Consider the following 19,795-nt stretch of genomic DNA (forward strand, 5'->3'; position numbering starts at 1 on the left):
ACTAAACAAAATAAAAGAAAGAAAAAGAATTGAAAGAACAAAGCAAAAACGAAACAGAGAAGGAAAGAAAGAAAAAAAGAAAAAGAAAAGAAAAGCAGAAAGAAGGAGAATTAGGTTTTCAAGGTTCCAAGCTCAATCAATTAGTTAATTTAGTCTCTTTTCTTGTAATTTTTATGTTTCTAGAATCTCAGTATTAAATACTACACAATTTATGTTGAAAGTTTAGAAATTATTAAAATTTTAGATGTTGTCCATGTTGAATATTTTAAGTAATAGGGACTAAATTGATAGAATTTTAAGTTAGAAATGAAAAAGGGATTGAATTGTAAAATAAATTATAAGTTTTGAGTAATAGGGACTAAATTGTGAAAATTTTGAAATTTAGAGATTTAAGAGACTTAAATCTAGTCTAAAGTGAAATTTGTATAAAATAAAGAATTAAATATAAAGAAATAAAGTTAGTCTCGGTTTAGGGATTAAATTAAAATTTAGGCAAATATTGAGTAAAAATTAAAATATTAAATATGAGATTGAATTGTGTCGTATTGATAAATTTTAACTTACATATCATATTACTAATTATCAATATAAAATATAATATAATATAATTACATAAAAATAATTACAAACTAATCTTATAAACTCTAACTTAATATTTGAAGTCTAAAATAAAAAGCAAATATGTTGATCTTCAATTTTGATTTCTAAGAACTCATTTTTCTTTCTCAATTTGGTAAACCAATTTTTCCTCTCCCGTATTACTAAATAAATTTTTTCAATTTTTTTTTTATTATCTTCCCTTATGCTAAACACAATTTTTTTTTCCTCTTCTTCTTTTTTTTCTCTTAAACACATGGAAATAATATTTTGGCCGAGGATGGGGTTTATATGGGGGAGAGGTGCTACCAGATGGCATTGTACAGCCCAAATTTTCAAACTAGTGCCGCCTGACACACCGACAACAACATCTAACATCAGTCACTTTTTACAATTTAATTGTATTTTTTTCTGATGGATTTTTTTCAAAATTCAAGCAGGTCAGCTGGCACCAATAAACAAATATTTTTTTGTCCCACCATAATATACTCGTATTTTTATGGGTGATTTTATATACATAACGGTGTCGCCTGACACAGTGGCAACATCAATAAAAAATTATTTTAAAAAAAAACATAATTATTATATGGTTGGCTAAAAAGTGGGGTGGTGCTACCGGTGTGTCAAGCGACACCAACAAACACTATAATAAACAACACATTTTCGTAATTAATGTCCCCAACTCATTTTTATAATTAATCAATTTTTAATATTACTTTAATATTATTTTTAAAATTTTATTCAAACCAATCCATATTTTTATAATTAATCAATTTTTAATATTACTTTAATATTATTTTTAAAATTTTATTCAAACCAATCCATATTTATAAAAACCAACCTAAACCCATTTTAGATGCACCTATATTACCTTTTAAAACTTTAAAATTATTATTATATTATTTTAGTATTTAAAATTTTATATATTTTTATATAATTACCTTAAAATTATTTCAACATATCCAAGTTTTTTAACCCTAGTCCATTTTAAATTTCTAGATATATTCTAATTTTCAATTTACTTTTAGAAAATGATTTAAACCCTACAAAAAACGCCCTTATAGCAATAGTTTAATTTCTTGTTCTGTAAAATTTATTCAAAACACTTGTAAGACCTAAAATTTTAAAGAACTCATCATTAAAAACTTGATAGGGTCTGCTCTTGAGATTAACTTGATCTGATTGCTAAGAAAGAGTCGCGTAGCTGCGGGCTAGGTCAGCGACGGTCACAAATAAGAAGAAGACACGAATTTCTGTTCTGGCACAGGGAACCCAGTCCTGCTTACGCGATGGTGTGCGTGGACGGAGGGCTAACAGGAATCTTCTTCGACCAGAAACCTTGGATCCCCTTGAGCAGAGTACTCTCAGCCTCTGTTTATCAGTTTACGAATGGGCCCCCAGGATCTTCCACTTAAAATGATGATGGAAACACCTTAATCTTAGAAAATGAAGATTAACAAATCTGATGTTCAAATATCAAATTTTAACATTTGCAAATTTTCTAGATAATCAGATCATTTTTTTTTTTTTTTTTTGCAATTATCAGAGTACCAGCTTTCATTTCCCCGAAACACCAAAATGGAAGAACTTAGAAGTACAGTTCATTGATTATACCGAGCCGCTGGACCCATCATATTTCTATTGAAAGGGGAAAAAATATATGAAAATGAAAAAGGCATAACAATGATTTTTCTATGAAACAGAGCTGTGTGACAACATATTACAAAGCAGCAGATCACAGCAAGGATCCCTCAATGAGATGCCTTGAAAAACAAATGCGGAGGCATGATCTACCCATTCTTACAATTTTACCTTTTATATCTATCCATCAGCTGCTCTTCTCTCGCCCCATCTTCCAACAACTAAACAACCAACAATCTTTCACTACACCTCCGGCCATTTCATGTTCTGCACATACACTGTATGTATCGGCTAACAAATCACCGGCTCAGTTGTCATATATTGTGTATCATTTAAAATCAAAGATCATAACTGCATACCTTAAAAGTGTCAGCGTCTAGGCCTAGGCACACACCGAAATTCAGCTAACAGAGCTATATGATCAGAGGACCACTCTGGAGAAGGAAGTGCTGTGTCTTTCCTCAAGCTATCCTCATCCAAGAGCTCCAATAATGACTCAACTGTCAATGAATCCGCTGAAACCACAAAAAAACTGGGTCATAAACAGCTGCAATCACTACATACAAATTAATTACACAAAAATAGAAATTTGCATACAACCAATTGATTCAGGTACGATAAACCGACCTGTGTAAAGTATGTAGTCTAGAGTGCCAATAAAATCTCTCGTGCAATTTGTGAATAAAGGTTCATTGGTTGTGGGGTCCATTCTTCTCCTCTGTTGCTCCAGACCCAGACCAACACCTCTTAGAAAAGATGAGTAAGCACTAACCTGTTTGAAAAACTTTAGAATGTCAAAGCAGAATCTGTGGTACGTTTTATAACCCTGCTAACCTTTTTCAACTGAAGGTTGTTTCCTTTGTTTTCTTAAAACTAATATCGAAACATCACTAACAGTGACAGTAAGGCTAAAAACATGAGCAAAATCTGGAAGCAGTTCATGAATATAAGAGAGTTTACCAGTGGTAACTGATGAGTCAACTTGCTGTGAGGTCGCAAAATTGCAAGAGGATCTACCAACAAATCTGCATGCATTGGATCTACCTTCCCCATAGCAAGAAGTGAATGGGGTGCACTGCAGAAAATTAAACAGTGCATTAAATGTTGCAAAAGTAGCCTAACGCATATATAATGGATCTGAAGAAGCACTAAATAATCTAACATCATGTTAAGGCTAATGATTTTACCTCCCAGGAACAGAATTAAAATCCCCACACACCAACATTGGAATGTCTGCACTTGCAGCTATTTTCTCCAATCCCTTTAAGAGCGTATGCACCTAATTTAACATTTAAAACAAAGGGAACCAAACTGAGTGAACTTTTGCATTATAGGAATATGCAAGTAACTGTAAAAATAAGAGAAGAATAAGAACCTGCCAGATTTTGACATCCTTTAGCTCTTGTGGAACATTTACATGTGTGTTTGCCTGTATTCCAAAACCAGGAACAGTAGGAAATAGTTACACGAAGCACCTAGAAATTATGAAAGAGTTGCAAAGAATATCATCATTTAATCGAGTCTACTTTCATGAATCTAAAGAATAGCCCAAATGCTAGAAGGAATAAGCATGCTCAACATTTCCATGTCATTCTGAAACAATTTTGGGTTCTAAAAGAATCAAAATGCCAACAACCTAAGAATCAAATATCTTATCTGAATCAGGAGTTCGTTAGTCATAATGAAATAGGGGGAAGTTCCATGAATTCTGGTAATTCTAATTGCTAGAATGTGATTGTGCATATTAACAATTACCACTAACAATATGATTCATATTTTTATCATAAATAAGGCACTAAAGAAAAATCATGCACATTACAGCAGACAATAATAGATAAGGCTAGAGATATACAATAAGAAGAACAAAATTAACAATCCTTACCACACAAAGAAGCTGCCGCTTCCCAGGATTGTCAGCTCCCTGATTACTGAACTTTGCTTCCAAAACCACAATTAGTGCAACATTATCCTGCAAACAAAGAGTTTTTATCGTATTATTAGCATTAGCATTAGAGAAATATTTACCATAAGAGAAAGGATATAGATTAAAATTAGTTGCAAGTATTTATTACCTTAACCAAACGATTTAAAGCAGCTTTCTTCTGGGTAGTTTGAACGGCAACCTCAGTCAACGACTGAGCAGCCTTATTAAATTCAACCTGCAAAGACATGATTTACTTTAGCACAACAAATGCATGTATAAATTCATACTCCACATAAAAATACTTCCAAACCTCATATTTTTTGACATGGGAAAATCTATCTCTACGGAAAAATGTGGCACAACCATCAATTGTATGGATATTTCCACTGTAAACCTGCATTATGAACAACATAAATTATACATTAAAAACATTAAAAAGTAACATCATAAACCAGTGAAATGAGGATCATGTAGTTCTTAAGCAACCTCATTTGTCTTTCTCTTGTATAAAGCTTGATATCCATGTTTGTCCAGCTCAGGGGCAAAAAATTCCTCAAAATGGTCATTTTGCACCTGCAAAAATGAGAACAGTTGATACTGAGACATGTCACCTAGATGCTCAAAGGAGGAAGAAAATTTCCAGCTGATGATTAGATGAACCCACCGACTAAGAAGTTCTAGCATTCAAGAACATTGCTTATCATTTAACTAAGAACTCTTCTCAGTTTTTAAAACTCAAACCTTTATTCTTAAAATAGGTATAGGGAGGGTAAAACAATTTCCTTCTAGCATCACTAGTAAGTGTCTATGTGTTTATCATCTAAAAAAGAGAATAAAATCGAGCATAAACCCAAATCTAAGTCAAGACAGATGAAAATGCAGGTCAGACATCCCCGATCCAAAATATGAAAGTAAATATCAAACATAGCAATTATTTGTCGTTCACTGAATTCCAAAGCTGCGTCTCAGGGAAAAATTAAACTTCCGAAACAAACTACCATCAAAATATAACTGAATATTACCTCCTGAAGACAAACAATGTCTGCACGATAACCAACAATTTCCCGCAACAAATTCTGCCTGCGATATGGCCAAGAAAGAGCCCATGAAGGGCAATAACTGTATAACTCATTGCTTGCATATGAGTCAGACAAGATGTTGTAAGAGAGGACAGTAAAACTTCCAGAGGATGAAACACGACCATCTGACTGTAGATTTCCCAACATATCAGCTCCACTTACAGGGATCAAGCGCCTAGGACTAGGGGAAGGTGCCGGAATAACACGAGATGTCAAAATAGTATTGGGATGTCCAACAGGTTGTTTCGTCTCAGCATCTACAATAACACACTCAAACTTGAGAACATGGCCAATATCATCAGCTGTTGGTGTATATGTTTTAGAGCGTCCAACTTCAAACCAGGTTTCACCACCACTCCTCTGTGTGACTGCAGCAGGATACAGAGGTGTTGAACCATTTGTCAAGCTAGTGCTTGATGCTGAACCTGTTAAGCTAGCATTTATAACTCCAGAACCTGAGGAATTGTAACGACCAAATATCTCTTCCTCCTCATTTCCATTTTCATTTACAGCACTTGCAGCACGGTCATGCAGAACACGGTGATGCTGCCACGCATCTGAGAAGCACTTTGGAGAGCAATGATAACTTTTAGCAACAGGTATTTTAGCCTTAACACAACCAAGGCACTGCAGCGTGGCTTGCTCAGAGGGATGTACACTACACACAGCAACTTTTCTATCACTTTGTATGCGATACCTGCAAAACAAACACAGGGAGAAAAATTAGACAGGTAATATGAACAGAAAATTTCGAAACAATCAACTTAATAAATAAACACCCAGCAAATCCCACAAGCAGACAACAAATTCTAGCAAACACTTGCAATAGGGGCACAAGAAAAGGTAAAAAAAATGCATTTTCCAATATAAGAATCCAGCAATCACAATAAGAATGTTATATCACCGTCTCAAAGTTTAGGTAAACTACAACGCGCCTAAAGCATTTATCAATCAATAATAAAGATTGTATTTGATAGTGGTTAAAGTTTTTCTTAAAATGAAAAGACCTAAATACCATCCAAGGACTGAATAATCAATAAATTTAATCTTATTATATAGCTACATGTAACTGATGACAAAACAAAAGTATAAAGTTGACCTAAATACCATACAAGGACTGAACAATCAATAAACTCAACTTCATATTTTACTAAACATCTTTATTATATTACTACATGTAACTGAAACCGAAACCGAAACCATAACCAATGTTTAAAGTTCTAGGATCTTTTGTGATGAAACATAAGGCAACCATTATAAATTTCAAGTTTCTATTACCTTTTCAGGAGTTTCTGGTAATTCTTGAAATAAAACTAGACTTACTTGTTCAACCCCAAGTTACTTTAAATAGCAGAAGCTTGATAATTACCAGTAGCACATTAAATGCCTTAGGAGTACCTTTCTGGTAACTCTTTCTTCCTATGATCAAATATTAAGTGTAGTTACTCTCAGTCTATGTTGAAACGTTCTTACGAGCTTTCATAGGAGTAGTGGTGCCAGGTGGCCACAAGAATGAAAACAAAGGAAACAAATTATTGCCTTCTATGGAAGATTCTAGCTCATTGAACCTAGTTTTGTCTATGACGCATAAAGAGACAAAGAGCTCAATTGCAACAATCTTGACTCAAGCAGCGAAAACTAAATCCAAGTAAAACCAAACAAAATGGCATGAAACTCAATGCCAGAATCAGACTCAAGAAACTACTTCTTGATACTTCAAGAATTTAAAAAATAAACACATCACTAAACAAACAAGATAATCCAGAACACGGAGTAACAAAAACAGATTGCAATCCAGTAAAAAGCAACCACACTATCTCCAAATGCACAGGTAGAAAAACTCAACTTATAGACCTCAATTCCACGCATCCCTTACGGAAAAACTCGACAATGTCACATATACTGTATTTACTAAAAACAGTCATATATATCAAACCCAAAAACCAAACTCAAACCCCCATTGATCAAAATGAGAACTACACAAAGACCAAAACACCAAAAAGTAAAAAAAGAAAAAGGAATGAAACATAGAATCTAAGAAATTGTCTTATAATGCAAACACTTGCCACCTACAAAAAGCAGTTCACACATTTAGTAAAAAGCAATCAAATAATAACACACCCAAAAGAACTAGCTCAAAATCCAATTGGCCAACATGACAACTAACCAAAATACATAAACCAAGAAATAAATAAATAAATAAATAAATAAATAAATAATAAAGAGTTTAATTGTTAATTAGACATAAAAAATTTCATACCACTTGAAAAGTTAAATGAAATTAGCCTAGCCATTGGCATAACCCCCGCAACCAACCAATAAAAAACCTAAAAGATAGATTCTTCAACGGATTTAAAAACACTTACCACTTATACCTCAAGAAGTGGCCATCAAGAGGGGCCGACTCAGGCACATCATCGGTTGTAACGGTCTTGTCAGGTCGGCGTAAGAGCACGTAAGGCGTGAGCTCGCAGCCAACAATTGGTATATCAGAAGGGAGGTGCACACGTAGCACGCTCAGCATGCTTTAACTTCTCGGGCTTCCTTGGTCGGTCACAGTTCGCAACGGTCACCACTTGGTAAACCTATCAAATCCAATCCTACACTAGCAAGAGCAGCAGAGCAAGAAATGACCTCGAAATGATGCGCAATCTCATCGAGGCGGAATCCAGGCGTATCCGCCATTTACTTGACCCGAAAACCCGCCAGCCTTGACAATCGTCCTCCTTTTTTTTTTCTTTCTTTTTTTCCGATTAAACAAACCCTAGAAGACTTGTTGATTAATCCCAAATATAAACATGCAAGAACCAAGAACAGATCTTGTAACGGTATTTAGGGTTTTGAAATAGAGAATGATTGAAGGAATGAATCGAAGAAGAGATATAGAGAAAGAAAGGGGGGAAATGAGGAGAACGAATGATAGTTAGGGTTTTACAGAGGACGTGAAAAAGGAAAGTCTTTATTTAAAATATCTGTATATTATTTATAGAGAGAAATAATTTTTTCAAGGATAAAATTAATACATTTGTAATCTTTCCAGCGATATATCCATATAAAATTGACGTAATTTTAACTTTAATATTTATTCTTAAAAAAATTAAAATTAAGGCAACAGATGTCTATTCATCTAAAGGAAAGTTTAGGTGAAAAAGTCCATAAATTGATTGTGCTAAGTAAATCCAATCGATTTAATTAATTTATATGGTAGGATAATCGGTTTAAGTTTTTGTGTGGTGTACTTTTGGTATTCAATTTTCAAATTAATTTAAATTTAAATAAAAAATTTAATTCAAAAACTACTCATTAGTCTAGACTTGTCCAAAGGTCCTATAAATCTCACTCGACTAGGATTAAGTTTAAATAAATATTTTCACACCTTGGGTCCACTTGCCCTGATTTCAATTTCAACAATGAAAAATATTTTTAAATTTAAATTTAATTATAAAAATATATAAAATATCAATTAAAATATAATTTTTATCATTTTATTATTTTTTAAATGGTAAAATGGACTTTTGAGTAGACCAAGCTTGGCGGAAACGAGTCTGGACTTGAAAAGTTTTTTGGAATCGGGTCTCGACCTAACCCATGGATACCTCTACCGTAACCCTACCCCAATAAGTGATGGCAACGGTGTGAGGCAAGATGAATTATCTCGACCCCAACTTGAAGTTTGACCAATTTGCCCCGACCCAATCCCAAGTCTTAAGAAAAAACTCACCCTAAACCCAAACTCAAAATTTAATAAAATGCCTAACTGCATCTCGATCCAACCTGAAATTAATTTAATTATTTTATTTTTATTTAGAAGCATATAAGAATAATTTTTTAATTTAAACTTAAATATTAATATATTTTTTTATATATGTATTTTATTGAAAGAAAATATTTAATATATGTATATATTAGGGGCAATTTTTTGAAAATATCCCAGGGCAAGGCAAAGCGGATTTACCTCTCTTGACAGACTATTTTTATAGTTTCACCCGTCTGAATCCTATTTCTCAAAAAAAAAATCCGACCCTCATGGATCGGGTTGGGCCGAAACCTATCAAATTCAATTTTTTTTGCCATCTTTAATCACTGCCCTTAAATAGGAATATAAGTGCGCTTCAATATGCTTAAACTCATTTTCTCTTGTACCGGCAACAATGACGATGCCAACCGAGTTAAGACTCAATCAACAAAAATAATTTAATTAAATTCAACTAATTTTAAAAGAATTCGATTGGTGATTAAATCAACTGCATTATCAATTTTCAATTCACCCAATTTAACTAGTTAAACCATCTATTCAATAAGGATAAATCCCAAAATATACATAAACTATGGTTTAATGTACAATTGTATACATGAACTTTAATTTTGTGCAATTTTATACATAAAATTTTGATTTGATCCAATTCTTGTAAATTATTAATACGATTATTGATATAACATCATTTTATGTTTATATATTGCATGCATAAATAATTATATTTATCTAATTTAAAAATAAATTGATGTATCTATTTTTTAAATATGTATAATTAAATCAAAATTAAAGTTTCAAGTATACATTTGAACCACAATTAGAGTTTTACGTGTATAATTACATGACCCGCAAATTAAAATTCACCTATATGATTACACATTAAATCAAAGTTCATATATAATTTTGAGACTTATTTCATTCAATAATTACAAAATAAAAGGTTTCAAAAAATATAAAAAATATATACATAAAAAATCCCAATAATAATAACGTGACCGGCAAATAAAATTTATTTTCTCTTGTCCATTTATTTTGCTGATTTGACGAAGATGTTGAACCAAATTTCATCTGAATGATAAATCATTGATTGATTGATAAAACTACTACAATTTACCGAATCATATTATATGGAATTTTATCAATAAACTTTTAATTAATTATTAGGTAAAAATTAATAAACTAGTTATTGTAGGTTAGATCAAATAGTAAATTAGATTTTTATTAAAAATTTCTATCAATTTCTATTGTTAAAAATGATATAGCTAACAAAGTAATCAAACAACGACATTATACCTCATATTGATGTAGCATTGTTGTCATGTTATCCAATATTTAAAAAATAAAAATTCTTAAAAGTTAAATAAATTTTAATTATTATTTTAAAAAATACATACATGTTTATTCATTGAATGTGGTTTTTAAATAATTATAAAATTATAAAAAATTAAAAATATAATTCTTAATTTTTTAAAATTATTTTATAATTATTTAACAATATGGACAGATGGTTATTCTAAGTTAATTTTAGCCCAAATAATTATTGTCCAAGTTCATCATAGACATTGCTTTTATTATTTTTATTTTTATGAATTTTAATAATTTAAATATTTTTATAACTTCTTATAATTCTTTATATTTTTAAATATTTTTATATTTTTATAATTATTTGAAAAATCATGTGTTGAATTGTAATTTCTCAAAATTTCAATTTGACACATAGTAATATTCTTGCAACAGATACAAATAATTGGTGAGAAAATTTGAAAATGAGTCATATAAAGGAATCATATGAAAGCAAATGTGATAATTGGGTAGAAAATTATGAAAACAATTTTTTGAATTTTGAAAAGTTTAAAGATTAAAATATAAATATAATCAAAATGAGAAAAGAGAATTACTATTGATGAATTAAAATAAGTATAAATTGGAATTAGTATGAGTTTAGTGAAAAATAACTTTTGAGACTAAATTGGAAAGATAAAAAATATATAGATTAAATTGTAAATTATAAAGAGAAAATATGTAATTTTCACCTACATTGATTTATATTAAAGATTATAAGTGATATTAGATTTGGTTTTGATAATTACCTATTATTGTGATGAAATTATACAAAGAATCAAAAGTAACAAAATGATAAGTTTATCATAAAAGGATATTTTATGGTAGAAATATTATGAAATTCATTTGTATCATATGGGCCATGAGTTACAACAGGAGCCACAATTTATAAAATATCATGTTTAAAAGTTGGACTTGGGCTTTTAGCCCACTTGAATTTTTATTTTTTTAATTGAACTCAATTTCAGCTAAGGAGTAGCCAACCATGCCTTTCATGTGAGCTTTCTCTTCCTTACTTTCTCCTTCATTTTTTTTTATCAAAAATATCTTCACCCATTTTTAGATTTTGTTGTAGTCACTTATAAAATTACCTTCTAACCACATTTTCATCATCAATCATATAATTTTTAGTCTAGGTTTTTATGAGTTTTTGAGAGAGAAAATAGAAGACATTGAGAATGAACTTCAATAATATAAATAATGGTGTTTTTCATATTACTTAACATATATTTGGGTTTGATTTTTATGAGAAAGCTTGGAAATATTATATGCTAATTTTGTTATATTTTTAATATGAGAAAATGACGAATTGATGGAAATGATGTTTTCAAGTTTGTGTGGAAGAAAATTCAAGGTATTAGGAAGTTAATAATTGTTTTTTTTGACACATTGAAAGAAGTAAGTACTATTGGATTTCCTAATTTGTCCTTTAATATTGTAGTTTTACTTTGAAATAAATAATGAAGTTAAGAATAGCTGAAGTGAAATGTGAATGCAATTATTGAAATCCATTGCTAATAATTTGAAATAAATAATGAGTTAATAATTGTTGATAAAAATGGTTAATAGTTTGAAAGTGTTGTTAAGGTAAAATTTGGTCTAGTCTAGTAAGAATAAAATTTAGAAAGTGTCGAAAGAACATTAAATACTATGATATGTGTAGAGAGAGAAAATAGAGTGACAATAAGAAGTGATAAGTGATTAAATTTCAAAAAATACATTAAGTTAATTCAATACAACGAAGTGAAATACTGGTAAATGGTAAAAGTTAAACTATTGATAAGGCTAATAATGTCTTGTAATGACTTAAAGTAGAAAATGTGAAATGTCTAAAATGGGGGATAAAATGATTATATGTTAAGTGTTATTAGTGATGTTGTCAAGTGATGGCTATAAAGCCTTGTTGAGAAAAAGGATAGTGCAATTTATATAAATGTATATACATGCTTGAATGTGTTTTGGTGATATAAATTACCTAAGTGATATGTATTGAATGGCTTCCTAAGTAGTCCTAGGTGAACTTGGTTAACGAGTAATAATAAGTGTTTAATACAAAATGAGAATATGTGTGCATAAGAATTGTTGTATGGAAATGATGTGTGATATGGATTTTATAATGAATAAATAATCTTATAAACAAATTGCCCTTGTAACCTTAGTGAAATAATGAAGGTACAATTGGCATGCCATAGGGATTAGTGTGCGCACTTATGTTGAACACAATGTTAGTGTGAAGACAGTAGTTTATGCCTTATGGCATAGCATGTAAATGCATATTGAAGATCCTAGTATTTAGTGTGTATAGTGTTTGGTTGGAATCTCAAGTACTCGAGTGTATTTTACTAAAGTTTATTAAAGGTGAAGTATTAAAGTTAATTAATAAGAAATAATAATGAATACTTGATTAATAGTGAAACAAAAGTGAAATGTCTCAAGTGTTTGTAATAAGTGTTGAGTGATATGAGTAATAAAGAAGTGATAAATGTAAATGATTGATGGTAAGTAAACATAATAAGTGAATGTTAATGTTAGTAATAGTGAAACTAGTAAACTAAGAACTTAATTAAGAAATGTTGAGTGAAATAAGTTTGAATGGCATAGTTATAAGTTCTGTAATAGGAGAAGTTTGTGAATCTATATATAATATAAAACCAACTCCTTTAAGAGCCATTAGAATAAATAGAGTTAAAATTTACTTTTAGTTTAGTTTTTTTTTTTCATTTTTACATAGAGCTAGTGTCACGAGACTAGAACTTTAGTCTCGCAATCCGTACGGCTTTAGGTGGTTCTTTTGTTTCAAACATGCCTAAGTCAACCTAACCACCAAACAATTGAGGATTCACAAAGAATTCCTCCAAGGCATCAATTTATATAACGGAAGCAACACAAATCAAAAGAAGGCTTAATGAATAGAATAACCACAAAAAAAGTCACGAGAAGTGTTTGAGTAAATACTCTCAATTGTATTCACTTTCAAAGAATACAATGGATACAAATGGATTATTACAAGTGAGGGGAGGCTCTCTATTTATAGTTAAGCTCCCCAAAATCGACGTTCTAGATCAAGTTATATCGACGGATGATATAAAGTCTATCCCTACAATTAAGGGATTTACAAGATTTAAAATATCAAATCAAATCAAATCTTATCATATATAATTCCCCTCAATCTTCTAAGATTAGTTTCCCTATTTGCCAAAGTAGCCTAACTTTTCATGTCCACATCATTGGGCCACCCAGGCTTCAAATGGATAGACTTCTTCAACAGCTCTTTGAATCGGGCCAGCTCTCATGGGTCAAATGATTCCCATCTAAACGATAGACCTTCATGGGATGCATGGTCACGAGTATTGAACTGCGGCTTGTGACACTAGTTTGATCTTTTAAATAATTATATAAGGTTAATTTAGTATTTTAACTAAATAAGGATAAGTGTAATTTTATTATGCATTATCATTTAATAAAATACACTACATTTGCCTACTATTGTTATACCCCTATCCCTATAAGGAAACGTGGTAAGCTATAGGGACACTCAAATAGCAAATCAATTGGCACAGAAATGGGAAGTCATCTGCAAGTCCTACTTTTCGGCACAACAATCTGAACAAGAGCAAGCCATCCACTACTTAAACTCTAACACCCTTTACTCGTACCCGAGACCGAGACAAAGTTCGAGGCGTTACCAGACATATGCTCGGACATTTCCGGAAAATATAATTATAAAATTTCATTCTAATTTATGACCAATCAAGCAACATCATAGTGTCCCTATTATAGGCCTACGAGGCCCAAAACATACATTAAAATTGATCCGAGACTAAATCGAGAACTATAGAAAATTTTAGAAAAATTACTAGAGTTATGCCTCACACGCCCGTGTAGAGGCAAAGCACACGTCTGTGTGTTTAGGGACACGCCCGTGTGTCCCACCCGTGCTGAATTATTTGGATTTATTTTTCATTTTGAACCTAAAGGGATTTTCACACGGCCAAGCACATACCCGTGTCCTTGGCCCGTGTCCCTCACACGGCCTAGACATGCCTGTGTCAAAAAATCTGGACATTCTGTTTATGATGTCATCATTCATTTTGAGGTACATGGCCAAGGCACATGCCCGTGTGCTAGGCCGTAGCCTCCACATGGTTGAGATACACGGCCATGTCTCTGCCCGTGTGTTTACTACCATGCAAACTGACCTAAAATTTTAGGTGCAGGGGACACAAGGTCAAGCAACACGCCCATAGGGGCTGACCGTATGTCACACACGGCCTAGACACATGCCCGTGTGTCTACCCGTGTGGACCATTTCAGGGCTATTTTCCAAGCCTTTGGTCACCCTCTATCATCCATACACACTTAGAGATTTTAATGATATGTAACATGGCCTAATTATACTCTTAGAGATTTTAATGATATGTAACATGCACTAAATCATCAAGTTAGTCTCATAACAATAGTATTAGATGAGCTCAACAATTCAATATTCCCATTCTTTATTTCAGCATGTTAATCCCGTTGAATTTCTCAGAAAATCTCGATGGATAGTCATTTACCGTCAAGTCATACAAGTGATCATCTCGAGTACACACTCCGGTGAACCTTATATCTTACAGCGGGATTACCAGTCCAGGCTAAATCCCTCTTAGTGTTAACTCATAGAGCATTGTCAGGATTACCAGTTCAGGCTAAATCCCTTTTTAACGACAATGCTCTCATAAGCTCGGATCTGAATTGCCAGTCCAGGCTAAATTCAGTCCTCAATCGGATTACCTGTCCGGGCTAAATTCTTAATGCACCATATTCTTCAGGAGACTCAATCACTCAAGGAACACTTGTCCGGGCTAGATCCTTTCCATTTTGAGATTATTGGATTACCCGTCCGGGCTAAATCCTTCCCTGCAACACATGCAGGATCTCATGTCATGTAAGCCATAATTTATCCATCGGATTTCCTTTTTCTATTTAACCGGGACATTTATCATCTTTCTTTTACACAGGCACATTTCATGAATTATCATGCAATGTATATCTAAATTTTCATGCATTCAAGAACATGCATGTTTAAGTATATTAGAAGTTTACTTCGGGTTATACGAACTTACCTGGTAATTGTTTCGATTTCGTGTCTCGGTTATTTCGAAACCTTTCATTTTCCACGATCGACCTCCAGAATTGGTTCCTCGGGTCTATATAAATAAAATTAGATTATTAAAACATCACATTATTCGTTTTAGGCCTAAAACTCACCTCGGGAAAAATAACCATTTTGCTCCTAACCTTTCACAATATTTACAATTTAGTCCTAAAGCTCGTATAATGAAGTACGTGTAATTTCTAAGTTAGCCAAGCCTAGTCAAATATTTTTCTTGCCTAAAGCAGCTCACATTTTCTTTCATTTCACATTTTTCTACCCATTTTCACAACTTTTACAAAATGGTCCCTTAAGCCATTTCCATGAAAAACTACTTAGTAGAAGTTGTTTACTATCCTTTAAACTCTCATATTCCTCCATAAGTCATCAAAACACAAACATCTCATGTATGGGTAAATTTTTGAACATGAACCCTAGCTTGAAATATAGGTAGAAATGAAGAGAGCATGTTACAAGGATCTCAAAAATACAAAGAACATTAAAAACGGGGCTAGGAGTCACTTACTATTTAGCTTGAAAAGTGAAGAAACCCTAGCTATGGTGTCCCTTGGAATTTCGGCAGCAAAAGGGAGAAGAATGACTGATTTTTGCATTATTTTTCCCTTTTTATTGATTTTATTACCAAATGGCCAAAATGCCCTTCCTTACTAAACTTCCAAAATTATTCATACATGCCCATTTTTGTCCAAAAACTTAGAAATTGGGAAAATTACTCTTTAATACCTTCTAATTAATAATCTAAAGCAATTTCATACAAATTGCTTCTAGAATCCAAGTTCTGCAATTTATTCAATTTGGTCCTTAATTTTTAATTGGACACCTTACACATAGAATTTCTTCATGAAACTTTAACACATACTTATTTTCATATCCTAGACCTCATAATAATCATAAAATAATTATTTTAACATCAGATTTGTGGTCTCAAAACTACTATTCCGATTAAGCCCTAATTTAGGATGTTACACAAACCTTCAGTCTTTCATTGCGAACGCTCAACTGCTCCATACCATCAAGTTAAAAAGAATGATAGGATTTGTCCCATCAAAGACATCCACCCCACACGTTCTATAATGATGACTAGATGGCAAGTCCAACAAGTTAGCATCACCTTACATGGGGCTGTCCCTTATAAATACCTCTTGGAAAAATGCGAAAAAAGATTCACTCTCTAAAGATACCAAGCCTATACTCTGCCAACTTACCTTTAGCTTTTGACCTTAGCCTCCTTTACACCTCCACTCTTTAGAACCTCCTATTCTCTAACCTGACTGGGTGAATCGAAGTCCATGACAATTACCACCCTCTCTTCTATAGCTCCTCCTTGTTGTATCACCTATACATCCTCATTGTTGCATCACTATATCAATATTGGTGCTGTGAACGTGTACAACTTGGCTTCACAATTCCAGAGTGGTATCCCCGTTGACCTTACCAACCAGACCAATGATCTAGCCAATCAGATCAACCCCCTCGCTCCATCTAACATACCCATCTTGCCTAGTTCAGGTGCTTCTCCCAGTTTGAACTCTACTTAGACTCCTTCTTCTATCCTTGCAGGAAATCCTTTACGGTACGCAAGTATCCCCCTTCGTAGGGTTGAGCAAAAAATGGCCAAACTAAGAAAACTAATTGAACCGATAATTTGGTTTGGTTCAAATTGAGTTTTTTATAGTTCAATTCGGTTTCAATTAGACAATGTCATTGAACCACATCAATTTGGTTTATTCCATTGGACACAGAAAAGTCCAAAATACATACCTTTTAAAAATTTAAAAAACAACCTAATAGTTTTTGAACATATAAGTACAATATATAAACCCATCTAAAACCTAAAACAAAACTCATTACTTCTAAATTATAGATAGCCCATATATTATACTTTTACCAATTGAATTAGTTTATTGCCAACCCATATATTAAATAATGCGTAAAAATAATGTTCCTACCAAATGTAGCATAAGAGTTATAAAATACAAATAATTTAATATTTGATTATGTTCTGTTCAGTGAACATTTGAACTAATTTCAGTAAAAAGGAAGAAAGTTGTTTAGTATTTTTATTTGTTACTTTAGATATAGCTTAAACATTTTTTAATTTGAATTTGCACTAAATTTTTTTGACTTGATTTGATTAGTAATTGCTTAAATTGTAATTAAATTGACAAAAACATTTACTGACGATCCATTGGGTTCTATCCTTGGAATGCTTTAGTGTTCCATTAACACTATAAATATTACAACTGACACTGTATGCTTGCAGTTAAAACCACACTTTTAAATTATTTTATAAATTTGTTTGTTTTTTGTGCACGTGCACATGCGGCTCAACTAGAAAAGATTGAAGCTCCCTATCTCCCCCTTTAGCTTGTTGTACATCACACTCCCACTCTTTCATGGGAGTTAATGTCATTGAGAAAAAGGGAATTGATTTGGAAGGCCTTAAGGCTAGGCTTGAGACCCAACTCCCCAAGGCGCAACCAATAGAAACATCAGAGCCTATCCACTTATACTAAGAAGAGCTCGAGAAAATCACCTAGATCGTCTCGACCTTCCCTTTGAAGAGAAAGAAAGTTTGAAGTGCCTAAGACAGAGTGTCTAGGTGTATTCTTCTACAAGGCGATGAATATGCCAAGAATTCACCTATCCGTCATTCAACACCCCTTGGGAGTGGATCCAGGTGCCCGACTAGTGAAGTGGAAGAAATGAAAATTCTCCAACAAGAATGTCACAACTACTAAAGAAGAAGTAAATACGCTATTAGCTGTAGGTTTCATTTGAGAAGTTACATACTCGAATTGGGCCTCCAATGTAGTAGTGGTACCCTAATCCAAAAATAGATAGCGAATGTGTGTAGACTTCACCAACCTTAACAAGGATTTCCCAAAAGACAGCTTCCCACACCCATCCATAGATCGATTGGTATATGCTTCCATGCGTGATTGTACCTCGGTGTGCATGTACTGAGGATATAGAGCCAATGCATATTAAATATATATATGCGGTATACTGCAAGTGAACATGTCAAATTGTAACATATATTTATTTACAACGAAATGCTGGAGTTACCTGAGGATCGTACCCAAGGGAGGTATGACTAAAAATCAAACTAAACAGCAGTGCTGAGCATGCAAAACTAAGTCTAAGTAACTACTAATCTACTTAATATATACGACTAAATACAAATTAAAGGTGTAAAATTAATTACTTCTAAATGACCTAATTGCATAATTATCGAAACTAGCAGATTAATTATCAAGAATAAAAAACAAGAGTTTGATTAATATCCATTGTTGTAATTAACCTAAACTTAGGGATTTTACCGATTAATTGCTAACCGACCTATTAGTACCTTTCGGCCTATAATTACATCAATTAATCAATTTAGTCCACTTGTATTTTAACTTAACTGATCTAAAAAGGGACAAATTGACTTGCTTCCAATTAGAATCTCCTTTGGATCTCGTCTATCTAAATCACTACCCGAAGGCATCAATTCTAGGGCTTAAGTTCATTCGATTTAATCCAATTAATTAGTTTCAAACCTTAAATCTTGTTAACTATTGCTTACCTCACTACGTGTGAACATCGAAAGTGTAAATACTACAGCTAAATATATGAAATGGTGTCCACAAGTATACATGTTAGGTTGTAATATAGTTTACAATGGAATACGGAGTATTCCGAGGATCGTATCCAAGGGAGGCTTGATTAAACTTCTACACTAACAAGTCTAAATAGTACTCAAGTAAAATCATAGTACGAAGCATCAAAGCTAAAAATATATTAGAAAATAACATGGGAAACAAGAAAACAAAATAAACAATTGAAAATCACTCAATTAAGCAAACAAAAGGCTAACTCATTTTAGTGTTCATAATTAACTACCGATTTAGGGTTTTAATTAATTACTTAGTAATTAACCTAGATATTACCTTTTGGCTTCTAACTAAATTAACTAGTCGGTAGGAACTACTTATCTTTCGAACTCACAATTCAAACGGGGACAAATTGAGAGATGCACAATAGACTTATCTTTCCGGCCTATCTACCAAAATGACTTCTAAGGGTCGTCAATCCTAGGGTGTAAATTCACTCAACTAGATCAAGCTAATTTTAATAGAAACCCTAAAATGTTCGTTAGTTAATCCCACGTCTACTCGTTTGTAACACCCCTAACCCGTATCTGTCGCCGGGCTAGGGTTAAAGGCATTACCAGACATATCAAAATAATTCACATTCATTTCACAATCATCATATAATCATAGTCATACATCAATACAGAGTCCCCTACATAGGTCAAC

General features: G+C 32.5%; 1 protein-coding gene across 4 annotated transcripts; it reads right to left on the minus strand.

Annotated features, from left to right (window-relative positions):
- Positions 1-2,201: 2,201 nt before the first annotated feature.
- On the minus strand, positions 2,202-8,237 carry LOC108454513 (carbon catabolite repressor protein 4 homolog 1). 4 transcript variants are annotated; one of them, XM_017753017.2, is made up of 12 exons: positions 7,608-8,237; positions 5,185-5,938; positions 4,649-4,735; positions 4,473-4,556; positions 4,311-4,397; positions 4,121-4,207; positions 3,614-3,667; positions 3,426-3,517; positions 3,199-3,313; positions 2,866-3,010; positions 2,598-2,753; positions 2,202-2,505 (listed from the first exon to the last, which is right to left on the minus strand). In XM_017753017.2, the coding sequence occupies exons 1-11, from the start codon at positions 7,763-7,765 to the stop codon at positions 2,608-2,610; spliced, it is 1,809 nt and encodes a 602-aa protein (XP_017608506.1). In that variant the 5' UTR covers positions 7,766-8,237; the 3' UTR covers positions 2,202-2,505; positions 2,598-2,607. The 4 variants fall into 4 exon arrangements, with proteins under 4 accessions (XP_017608506.1, XP_017608497.1, XP_052883100.1 ...); XM_017753008.2 differs by having other exon boundaries at positions 2,202-2,529; XM_053027140.1 differs by having other exon boundaries at positions 2,202-2,516; positions 7,617-8,235.
- Between the last annotated feature and the right edge of the window lie 11,558 nt (positions 8,238-19,795).

Source organism: Gossypium arboreum, chromosome 4, assembly GCF_025698485.1.
Source record: "Gossypium arboreum isolate Shixiya-1 chromosome 4, ASM2569848v2, whole genome shotgun sequence".
Classification (NCBI taxonomy): Eukaryota; Viridiplantae; Streptophyta; class Magnoliopsida; order Malvales; family Malvaceae; genus Gossypium; species Gossypium arboreum.

Bases quoted from the DNA above. Each gene is read 5' to 3' on its own strand.
- LOC108454513 (XM_017753017.2), bottom strand. From the start codon at position 7,765: ATGCTGAGCGTGCTACGTGTGCACCTCCCTTCTGATATACCAATTGTT. The intron at 4,736-5,184 runs GTAATATTCAGT...TCATTTTTGCAG, and splicing joins ACATTGTTTGTCTTCAGGAG to GTGCAAAATGACCATTTTGA. The intron at 3,518-3,613 runs GTTCTTATTCTT...ATGTTAAATTAG, and splicing joins AGGATGTCAAAATCTGGCAG to GTGCATACGCTCTTAAAGGG.